The 12,167-nt window shown below is 37.4% G+C and overlaps 1 protein-coding gene across 1 annotated transcript in view; it reads right to left on the bottom strand.

Annotated features, from left to right (window-relative positions):
* Positions 1-12,167, bottom strand: part of RASSF6 (Ras association domain family member 6) — an 89,283-nt gene that overhangs the window by 5,023 nt on the left and 72,093 nt on the right. Inside the window, exon 5 of the mRNA XM_007955491.1 lies at positions 3,013-3,110. Within this exon, the coding sequence (XP_007953682.1) occupies positions 3,013-3,110 (98 nt within the window). The remainder of the gene's footprint in view (positions 1-3,012; positions 3,111-12,167) is intronic.

Below are 12,167 nucleotides of genomic sequence, written 5' to 3'. Positions count from 1 at the left end.
TATATATATATTTATATATATAGTTGTTGTTGTTAAGTGTCCTCAAGTCAGGACGAACTCATAGTGACCCCTCCTTGAGTCCTGAGGTGGTATCACTATGAAAGTCCAACCTTCTTTCTGAGGAGTGGCTGGTGGGTTTGAACCACCAGCCTCTGGTTAACAGTTAAGTGCACTATGCTACCAGAGCTCCTATATATATAGAATGGTAACATATAATTTAGGCACTATGCTTTAGGCACTATGCTACCAGAGCTCCTATATATATAGAATGGTAACTTATAATTTATTTTCCAGAGCATGCAAGAAACATTATATAGAAGATTTTTTTTTTGTCCATAATTGCCCACTATCTCATTTTTTTTTCAATTGTCCATGCATACACAACAATGATCCATAATCTACTAGTCATAATCAAGTTATTGAGTGAGTCCAATTTCTAGAGCAGATTTTGACATATAAGATTATAGTATAGCATTGTTGTTGTTATTATGTGCTATTGAGGTGGTTATGACTCATAGTGAAGCTATGTATAATGGAACAAAATACTGCCCAGTCCTGCACCATTGTTAACAATCATTGCTACATTTGAGTCCGTTTTTGTAGCCACTATGTTGATCCATCTCGTTGAGAGATTTCCTTTTTTTTTCCCTCTAATTTACCTTTGGACTCACCTATCTACTGGGTGTGCAGAGAGTGCTTAAATGGAATTGGGCTGAGATATAACATATTCCATGCTGAAGAGGCAGATTTCAAACCTGTCTTCTGCTCCTTTGTCTACTTGTAGTTAGCATCTTTGCTCATTTCTTTAACTGTTAGTATCTAAGAACAGGACTATCTGGTGGCATTTTTGTTCCATTTCACTGCTAACCAGAAGGCTGACAGTTCAAACCCTCCAGCCACTCCTTGGAAGGAAGATTGGGCAATCTACTTCCATAGTTATATGACCTCGGAGACCCAAGGAGAGGTCACTATGAATCACGTTTGACCTGATGGCACATAACAACAACAACATTATGGTTAGAATATTATCAAATAAATGTGGGATCCTTCATTTTTCTCTAGCACTTGTGCTTATCAGATTTTGATGTGTGAGGATAGAAGTAGATTTTTATGTTTTCTTTGATGCCAAGACACTGGGTCTCCTTGGAATTCAAAGAATTAGGTAATTCACTGCCATCTTGTCAGTTCTGAATCCTAGCGAACCCCATTGGGTTTCTGAGGCTGTAAATCTTTATGGAAGTAGATCAGCTCATCTTCCTTCCATGGAACATCTGTGGATTTTAACCACTGACCTTCTGGTTAGCAGCCAAATGCCTTATCCACTACACTACCCTGTATATAACATGATTTCAAGAACCCATAAGATAAGATAAAGAACCCCTGGAAGAAGATCATGTTTGTTATAGGATGTGGTTTGTTGTGGATAAAGAAAAGTAGGCCAAATTGAGAAGGTCTTGGAAAAAAATAACAACTAAAAAATGTAAATTGTTGGTAAGCTCATAAAGATAATTCTAGTAGAATATCCTGCTTAGTCTACACCTGGTTTGATTAAATCACCATCACTGAAAAATAAATCCCACCCTCTAGCCTCAGTCATTAGCTCATCCTTGGATCTCTATATATCTCTATATGTACTTGAGAATTACATGTAAAATAAGAAGTACCATGCCTCATACATAGCAGAGTCTCATTAAATGATAGCTATTATTATTAGTAGTATCACATCTTCCTCATTATTATGATGACTAATGTCATATCTCACAGGAGCTGACAATTTTAATTACTTTGTCAAGTTTTCTAACAACCCACTTGCTGTTCAAGCAAATTTATTTTTTCTCTTTTGAAACAAGTGTTTGAAATAAAGCTATGAAATATAAATAGTGATCCCAGCATATCTGCCTTTTTGAAAGATACAATGTTATGTAAGTTATATTAAATTAAATCTTATTTAAATTAGTTAAATAAGACATTCAACTTTAAAAGGATTAAGTCTGAGGGGCTTGGTCTAACATTAAAAGGTACTGAACGTAATAAATGATCCTATCACAATAAGAGGTCCGAAATAAAGTGGGAGAAAAATGTGGAAGAAAATTCAGAATCATAAAAAAAAATAAACAACAACCCAGGCTTACTGATCTGATAGAGACTGGTAGAACCCTGAAGCTTATGGCCCTTAGACACCCATCAAGCCTGGAACTAAATTCAACCCTCCTGGTTCATCTTTCAGCCAAAAAATGAACAGGTCTATAAGACAAACAACAGCACCAGGGAGGTAAGCATTCCTTAGAACAATCAAACATATGAGACAAAAGGGCAGCATTTTTACAGGGATAAAGCTCAGAAAGCAGGAAGAGATGGGAAAGAAAGATGGAGGGAAATGGTAAGCACTGGGAGGAAGTAGGAAGAGTACTGTTCAATTGTGAGGACTGCAGTGTCACAAAACAAAGTGTGTATGAACTGTTGAATGGAAAACAAACTTGCTTTGTAAATTTTCACCCAAATCACAATAAAAATAAATAATAATGAGTTATCCTAATCCTTGTTCATTATTATTGTTGTTGTTGTTGTTGTTGAACAAGGATTAGGATGATCATTATTATTTATTTTTACTGTGATTTGGATGAAAGTTTACAAAGCAATTTGGTTTTCCATTCAACAGTTCATACACATTTTGTTTTATGACACTCACTGCAATCCTCACAATTTAACAGCATCCTTCTTTATGTACACAGACTTCATTCAAACCATTACCTCTCCTAATCTAATAAATATGTAACTTGCAGAAATTTTTAGAAGTCATAATATTTGTATATAACACAGTAAGGTTCTTAAACATCATATGGGCACTACAATCACTTAAATTAGTATGCTCCTAAAAGACTTTATATATATATAGCAAGAGTTCAATGAAGAGTGGTGTATAAAATGTTAAATTTCAGAAAAAATTTAGGAATATTATTTTATACTGGTTAAAAAAAAAAGCCTGCCTTACTAATAAGTCTTGATACTGACCTTCTTTGAAGTTCTTTGCTTCACACGCAGGAATCTGGATTCTGTCTAGCTCACTAATATGATAAAGATCATCAAATTCTCCCCAGCGTGTCATTCCCCTGAAAAGTGATAGGTCATGTAAGTGACATCAATTCTATTTATATTGAGGTCTATGATGGTTTTAAGATTTACAGTATTAATATAATATTTTTAGGTTTCTGTAGGTAGACAAACAAGGCTAATAACAATGTTATGATATTGCTAAAATTGTATTTATACCAAAACCAAAACCAAAACCACTGCCATTGAGTTGATTCTGACTCATAGAAACCCTCATTGGGTTTCAGAGGTGGTAAATTTTTATGGAAGTAGATTGCCCAGTCTTCCTTCCATGGAGTGGCTGGTGGGTTTGAACCACCAACCTTCTGGTTAGCAGTCAAAAGTTTTGGGCACTATGCTGCCAGAGCTCCTTATTTATACCAAAATGTGTTTTAAATACTTCTTATGCTTTTATTGAGCATATCTTGCCATCATGCCACAATAATGCAGTTACACATGGAAACACAAGATCAAGATTATACAGAATCTGTAAAATTTATATGCAAATGGAATTAGTAGAAACCAATGTAACACACTGTTATAAGGATATCATAATATTCTTAGACTATGTAGGTACAAAAGTATAGATTACTCAAACATACATTGAGTATCTATTGTATTGAAGCATTGTTTAGGTAGAGTATATCTGAAGTAGTAAGACATTGTGCCTGTCTTTAAGCTCCTTGATTGCTATGAATAATGCTATTACAGAGGAGAAAAATTTATGAGAAGCTTCTTTGTTGGAAAATCATGACTCTATATAATCTATATAAGATACCAGCACTTGCCAATGCATTCTAGAGCCCAGAAGAAAAAAAAAAAAATAGACAATTGCTTGTTTTTTACAACAGGGAAAACACTTTTTTTTTTTTTTATTATAATTTGGGTGAAAGTTTACAGAACAAATTGTTTTTGTATTCATACACGTTTTGTTTTGTGACATTCATTGCAATCTCCACAACGTAACACCACTCTTCCCATTACTCCCTGTGATTATCATTTCCTTTTGTCTTTCTTTCCTATTCCTTCCTGCCTGCTTAACTTTATCCGTAGGCAAATGTTGCTCTAATACTTCCTATTATTTTTTTTACTTACATGCCTATTGGAAGGAAGCAAGACAGCACAGAGGTTTGGAGCAGCCGAGGAAGGCCAGGAAGGAAGTGAGGCAGTGTGGTGGGTTTGGAATGCTGAGGGAGGCTGTGAGCCAGGGTGGAGGGTTTGAAGTGGATGAAGGAGACCAGGAAGTGAGCAGAGAGGTTCAGAACAGCTAATGGAGATGACTTATCTTGTCAGTTTCTCTTACTGTGGTGGTTGCTAAGACAGACTCGGAAGAAGGAATAGGCCACTCACTTCTCAAAGAGTTGGCCAGTGAAAACCTTATAAATAGCAGTGAAATACTGTCTGATATATTACTGGAAAAATTTATGAATAGCCTTGAAACATTGCCTGATATGAGCCCTCAGGTTGGAAGGCACTCAAAATACAACTAGGGAAGAGCTTCTTCCTCAGAGTAGAGCTGACTTTAATGATGTGGATAGAGCAAAGCTTTCAGGCCTCCATTTGCTGATATGACATGACTCGAGATGAGAAGAAACAGCTGCAAGCATCCATTAATAATCAGAACATAGAATATATGAAGTAGGAATCTAGGAAACCTGGAAGTTTTAAAAAGTGAAATGGAATGCATGAAGATCAATATCTTAGGCATTAGTGAGCTGAAATGGACTGGTTTTGGCCATTTTGAATCAGACAATATATGATCTACTATGCCAGGAATGGCAAATTGAAGAGGAATGGCATGGTATTCATCATCACAAAGAATGTATCAAGATCTATCCTGAAGTACAATGCTGTTAGTGATAGGATAATATCTATACACCTACAAGGAAGACCGGTTAATACTACTATTATTCAAATTTATGCACCAACCGCCAAAGCCAAAGATGAAGAAATTAAAGATTTTTACCAACTTCTGTACTCTGAAATTGACTGAACATGCAATCAAGATGCGTTGATTATAACTAGTAATTGGAATGCAAAAGTTGGAAACAAGAATCACCAGTATTTGGAAAATATGGCCTTGGTGATAGAAATAACACTGGAGATCTATCACATGATAGAATTTTGCAAGACCAATGACTTATTCATTGCAAATACCCTTTTTCAACAACACAAATGGTGGCTATACACGTAGACTTTTCCAGATGGAGTGCACAGGAATCTGATTGACTACACCTGTGGAAAGAGGCAATGGAGAAGCACAATATCTTCAGCTAACACAAGGCGAGGAGCTGATTGTGGAACAGATTGTCAACTGCTCATCTGCAAGTTCAAATTGAAGCTGAAGACAATTTAAAAAAGTCTACAGGAGCCAAAATATGACCTTGGTTATATCCCTAGAGACAATCTAAAGAAAAGATTTGATGCATTGAGCACCAATGTCCAAAAACATGAGGAATTGTGGGATGACATCAACAACATCATCCATGATGAAAGCAAAAGGTCATTAAGAAGAAAGGAAAGGAAGAAAAGAGCAAAATGGATGTCAGAAGAGACTCTGAAACTTGACTTTGGGCAGAGAGTAGCTAAAGCAAATGGAAGAAATGACAAGATAAAAGAGCTGAAACAAAGATTTCAAAGAGGAGCTTGAGAAGACAAAGTCAATTATTATAGTGAAATGTGCAAAGACCTGGTGTTAGAAAACCAAAAGGGGAGAACAGGCTCAGCATTTAAGAACTGAATAGGAAATTTAAGCCTCAAGTTGCAAAATTGAAAGATTCTATGGGCAAAATATTGAATGATGCAGGAAGCATCAAAAGAAGATGGAAGGAATACACAGTCAGTGTACCAAAAAGATTTGGTTGATGTTCATCCATCTCAGGAAGTGGCATATGATCAAGAACCAATGGTACTGAAAGAAGAAGTTGAAGCTTCACTGAAGGAATTGGCAAAAAACAAGGCTCCAGGAACTGATGGAATACCCACTGAGATGTTTCAATAAATGGATACCACAATGGGGGCACTCACTTTGTTATGCCAAGAGATTTGGAAGACAGCTACCTGGCCAACTGACTGGAAGAGATCCATATTTGTACCCATTCCAAAGAAAGGTGATCCCACAGAATGTGGAAATTATCGAACAATATCGTTAATATTACACACAAGTAAAATCTTACTGATGATAACTCAAAAATGGTTGCAGCAGTATATTGACAGAGAACTTCTAGAACAGCAAGCTGGATTAAGAAAAGGATATGGAATGAGGGATATCATTGCTGATGTCTGATGGATCTTGGCTGAAAGCAAAGAATACCAGAAAGATGTTTACTTGTGTTTTACTGTCTATGCAAAAGCACTCGATGGTGTGGATCATAACAAATTATGGATAACATAGAGAAGAATGGGAATTCCAGACACTTGATTGTGTTTACCAGGAACCAATACATAGACCAGGGGGCCGTTCGAATAGAATGAGGGGATAGTGCATCATTTAAAATCAGGAAGGTAGTGTGTCAGGATTATATCCTTTCACCATACTTTTTCAATCTGTATGTTGAACAAATAATATGAAGAAGTACATGGCATCAGGATAGGAGAAAGAACCAAAAAAAAAAACCTCACTGCCGAGGTACATAGGTACTTCTGATACCTTGATTGCTAAATTCATTGGTGTTGATTGTAGAACCAAGTAATGTGAAGTCTTTGACAACTTCAATATATTCTCTTTTTTTGTGTGTTGCTGCTTATTGGTCCACTTGTGAGAATTTTTGTTTTCTTTATACTGAGATGTAATCCAATCTGCAGATGGTAGTCTTCAATCTTCATCAGTAAGTGCTTCAAGTCATCCTCAGTTTCATCAAGCAAAGTTGTGTCTGCATATCACAGGCAGTTCAAACCCACCAGTCACTCCTCGGAAGGAAAGTTGGACAATCTACTTCTGTAATGATACTGCCTTGGAAACCCAAGGAGGGGTCGCTATGAGTTGCAGCTGACTCTGCGGCAGTGAATTTGGTTTGGTTTTGGAGTTACTGACTTACTCTCCCTTCTCCTCCCAGCCCTGGTAAACTTCAAAAAATAATTCTTTCTGTATGTAAACCTTTTCTTAACTTTTTACAGTAGTGATCACATATAGTATTTCCTTTTGTGATTGCCTAATCTCACTCAGCATAATATCCTCTAGGTTCCTCAACGTTACTAGGTGTTTTGCAGATTCATCATTATCTTTAACATTGCACAGTATTCCATTGTGTACATGTACCATAGTTTGTTTATCCACTTATCTGTTCATGGGCATTTAGGTTATTTCCATCTTGTGATTGTGAATAGTGATGACATGAACATGTTGTTGTTGTTGTTTGCCGTCGAGTAGGCCCCGACTCATAGCGACCCCTCCTTGGGTTTCCGAGGCAGTACCACTACGGAAGTAGGATTGCCCAACCTTCCTTCTGAGGAGTGGCTGGTGGGTTTGAACCGCCAGCCTTCTGATAAGCAGTCAAGTGCCTGAGGCACTATGCTACCAGAGCTCCTGACATGAACATAGGTGTGCATATATGTGTTTGTGTCAGGGCTCTTATTTCTCTAGGATATATACCTAGTAGTGGGTTTGCTGGATCATATGGTATTTCTATTTCCAACTTCTGAAGGAAGTACCATACCACTTTTAACAGTGCCTGTACCATTTAACAGTTCCAACAGTAGTGTATGAAGGGTTCTAGTCTTTCCATACCCTCGCCAGCATTTGTTATTTTCTGTTTTTTTTGAACTTTGCTATTAATGCTGAAATGAGATGATATCTCATTATTGTTTTGATTTACATCTCTCTAATTTTTATCTACTTCCATAGTGATACCACCTCGTAAACCCAAGGAAGGGTCACTATGAGTCGGGTCCGACTCAATGGCACATAACAACAACACAACAGGTCTCCTACTTTGTTTTTCTTTAGTAGTGCTTTGTTTATCCAGGGTCTCTTTCCTTTCCATATAAAGTTTTGGTGATTACTTTTCATCTCTTTAAAGAATGCTGCTGGAATCTGGATCAGGTTCATATTATCTCTGTAGATTTCTTTGAGTAGTATTATCATTGTTATAATGTTAAGTCTTCTGATCTTAGAGCATGGTGCATTTTTCCATTTATGAAGGTCTCTTTTGGCTTTTTGCATTAGTTTTGTAGTTTTCTTTGTATAGGTCTTTTGTGTCTCTGGTTAGATTGATTCATAGGTACTTCATCTTTTGGGTGGTTATTGTAAATGGAAGGAGATCTGGTGGCACAGTGGTTGAAAGCATTCAGCTGCTAACCAAAAGATCAGCAGTTCAAACTCACCCGCCACTCCACAGGAGAAAGATAAAGCAGTTTGCTTTCATAAAGATTTACAGCTTTGGAAACCCTATGGGCAGTTCTACTCTGTCCTATAGAGTCACTATGAGTCAAAAATGACTTGATGGCAGTTTTTTTTTTTTTTTTTTTCTACACATTGTAAGTGGTATTGTTTTCCTGATTTCCATTTCAGAGTTCTCTGATAGTGTAGAGGAATCTATTGATTTTAGTATGTTTATCTTGTATCCTATCACTTTTCTGAATTCTTATATTAGCTCCAGTAGTTTTCTTGTTCAACCCCTCTAGGGTTTTCTATGTATAGAATCATATCATCAGCAAATAGAGATCGCTTTTCTTTGCCAGTTCAGATGCCTTTTATTTTCCTTTCTTGCCTTATTGCTCTGGCTAGAATGTCCAATAGAATATTGAATGTTGTTGTTGTTGTTATGTGCCGTCGAGTCGGCCCCAACTCATAGCGACCTCTCCTTGGGTTTCTGAGGCAGTATCACTACAGAAGTAGGATTGCCCACCTTCTTTCCGAGGAGTGGCTGGTGGGTTTGAACCACCAGCCTTCTGGTTAGCAGTCAAGCACCTTAGGCACTATGCTACCAGAGCTCCCAGAACATTGAATAGGAGTGGTGATAAAGGGCATCCTTGTTTGATTCCTGTTCTCAAGAGGAATCTTTTTATCTCTCTTCACTGAGAATAATGTCAGGCACTATTTTTGTGTATATACCTGTGGTGTAGTAAATTACATGGTATGGCTTTCCTAGCCATAGTGTTTGTAACTCCCACTGGATTACTGGGAAGGACCATGCAATTTAAACTCCTGATTGTTAATGTTATCCACCTGGTATATTTCTGTTGGAGCAGTACAAAGTAATCTTCTGGGAAGCTTGCTCTCTCTCAGAATTCTGATCTTGGGATTGATTGGTTTTGCCACTCTGCCAGGCTAAAACTGAGCTCTCCTAGAGGCAGGAAGGAATCTGTCTGACTGCTGGCTAAGAGAGACATGACGTTGAGAGAGAGAGATGTCTGGCTGAGAGAGAGAGATGTCTGGCTGAGAGAGAGATGGCCAGCCAAGAAAGAGAGAGAGAGAGAGATATGCCTGGCTGAGAGATGGTGGCAGTGGAACAAAGAGGCATGGGAAAGAGTAGCAGGCTTACCTGTCCCACAGAGGCAGAGGCCAGGCTGAGAGGACAAGGGTCAGAGAGGCATGTCTAAGGGCACAGCAGAGGGGAGACTGTTTTGATCAAAGAACTGTATCCTGAGTGCATTCCTGAACTTGAATTGTAGCCTGTTGCTTCCCTAATAATCTCTGTAATCTATGAGTTCTGTGTGGCCTCTGTAGTGAATTATTGAACTCAGCAGAGAGGTAGTAGGTGCCACAGGAGGAATGGTTGTTGTCAACGTTGGTAAGTGGGCTGGAGGGTGGTGGCATGTCTGGCCTAATGGTAACAGGCCTTGGGTTGCTGATAGTGATTGTATAGTTAGAGGAGGTCAGAAGATGTCAACTCTCTGCCCTTTTAGCAATGCCATTAAATTTGCCGAGCACATATATCAAGAATGGGTGTTACATTTTGTCAAATGCCTTTTCTGCATCAATTGATAGGGTCATGTGGTTCTTTACCTTTGTTTTATTTATGTGGTGGTTTATGTTGATTGTTTTTCTAATGTGGAACCATCCTTGCATACCAGGTAAGAATCTCACTTGGTCATGAATATTATTTTTTTGAGATGACGTTGGATTAAATTGGCTAGTATTTTATTGAGAATTTCTGCATCATGAGGAATATTGGTCTGTAATTTTCTTTTTTAATTATGGCTTTGCTTAGTTTTGGTATCAGTGTTGTTTCCTTCATAGAATGAGTTCAGAAGTATTTCATCCTTTTCTATGTTCTAGAATAGTTTGAGCAGGATTGCTGTTAGCTTTTCTTTGCATGTTTGGTAAAGATTTTCTGGTGATGTTGTGTGGGCCAAGACTTTTTTTGTTGGGAGGTTTTTTTTGTGTGTGTGTGTGTGTGGCCTGTTCAGTTTATTCTTTTGTGATGAGCTTCTTCAAATTTTCTACCTCAGATTGTGTTAGTTTAGGTAACTCTTTCTAGAAGTTTAGCCCTTTCTTTTCAAATTTGTTGCAGTACAATTCTTTATACTATTCTGTAATTATCCTTTTTCATTTCAGTAGGTTCTGTTGTAACATTGCCTATTTCATTTCTTATTTGCATTCTTTGCATCTTCTCCTTCTTTACTTTTGCTAAATTTGCCACTGGTTTGCCAATTTTATTAATCCTTTCAAAGAACTAACTTCTAGTCTTGGTGATTCTATTATTTTTTTGTTTCATTTGTTTCTGCTTGAATCTTTATTCCTTCCTTCCTTATGGAAGGCTTTTTTTGTTGCTCTTTTTCTAATTGTTGGAGTTGTTGGTTTAAGATATTAATTTTCATTCTTTTTTATGTTTATTGCTATTTCTTGTCATCTGAGAACTGCTTTTGCTGTGTCCTAAGGGTTTCTGTATGTTATGTATTCATTGTCATTGGATTCAAGCAATTTATATTTCATTTTTTAATTTTTCTATTACTGAGTAGTTTTTAACCAGTGTGTTATTCAGTTTCCATGTGTTTGATATTTTTGTTCCTTGATCCTCCTGTTGTTTATTTCTAATTGTGTACCATTGTGATCTGAGAAGATGCTTTGATGATTTTAAAATTACTGAGGTTCATTTTGTGCTCTAAGACATTGTCTATTGTGGAGAAAATTTGACAAGCACTGGAAAAGAATGTATATTTTGTTGTTGGGTGAAATGTACATTTGTGAGGTCTAGTTGGTTGACTGTGTTGTTTAGATCTTCTGTATCTATGTTGAGTTTCTTCTCTGTTGTTTCTGTCCTTCGTTGAAAGAGGTTGTAGTAGTTAAGGTTATATATCAACTTGACTCGACCTGGTTTTGAGTGGCTGGGCAGCTAGTGGTAGTTATTCCTCATGATGAGACTGGCAGTCAACTCCATGGTGAAATCTGCTGCAAGCAGCTGAGTAGGGATGTGGTCTGCTTCTCATACAAAAGGAATAGCTTTGAGAATGATCTACAGCTTTTTGGCATGCTTGGACCCTGCATGTAGCTAAGTCGTTGTTCAGCAGCCTTCTGTGGTCTGCCAATCTTGGGACTTTTAATGGACTTGAATCAATGGCCTTGAATCAATAGCTTTGAGTCAATGACTTGAATCAATGGTTTGGTAATATTGGAATTGTGCTTTTTCACTTGTAGACCTTGGGTTTGTAAGCCTTAGCAGCCAGCAGCTGCCCGAGTGAAGAAAGCCTCCAGCTTTAGTGAGCTAGGAGCAAGAGGCAGAGCTGAAGGTTGAGGGGCTTTCACCCAGTCCCTAAAGCCTGGCACTTTGAACTCAGACTTCTAGCCTCCAAACTGTAAGAGAATAAACTCCTGTTTGTGAAAGCTATACCATTTGTGGTATATTCCTGTCAGAGCTGTACTAGGTAACCAAAACAGTGGTGTATTAATCTCTCTGACTATTTATAATGGTTTTTGTCTTAAAGTCTATTTTTTCAGAAATTAATATTGCTACTCTTGCTCTTTTTTTGATTGCCATTTGCTTGATATTTTTTTCCAACCTTTGATTGTTAGTCTATTTTTGTATTTGTGTCTAAGATGTGTCTCTTGTAAACATGATGGACCATGTTTTCTTATACAATCTGCAATTCTGTCTCTTCAGTGGTGCCTTTAATCCAGTTACATTCAGTGTAATTAT

The sequence above is a fragment of the Orycteropus afer genome, unplaced genomic scaffold, assembly GCF_000298275.1.
Source record: "Orycteropus afer afer isolate SDZICR_OR568_19922 unplaced genomic scaffold, OryAfe1.0 scaffold00505, whole genome shotgun sequence".
Lineage (NCBI taxonomy): Eukaryota > Metazoa > Chordata > Mammalia > Tubulidentata > Orycteropodidae > Orycteropus > Orycteropus afer.
Note: the sequence above shows the minus strand (reverse complement) of the source record. Positions and strands in the feature narration are given on the sequence as shown.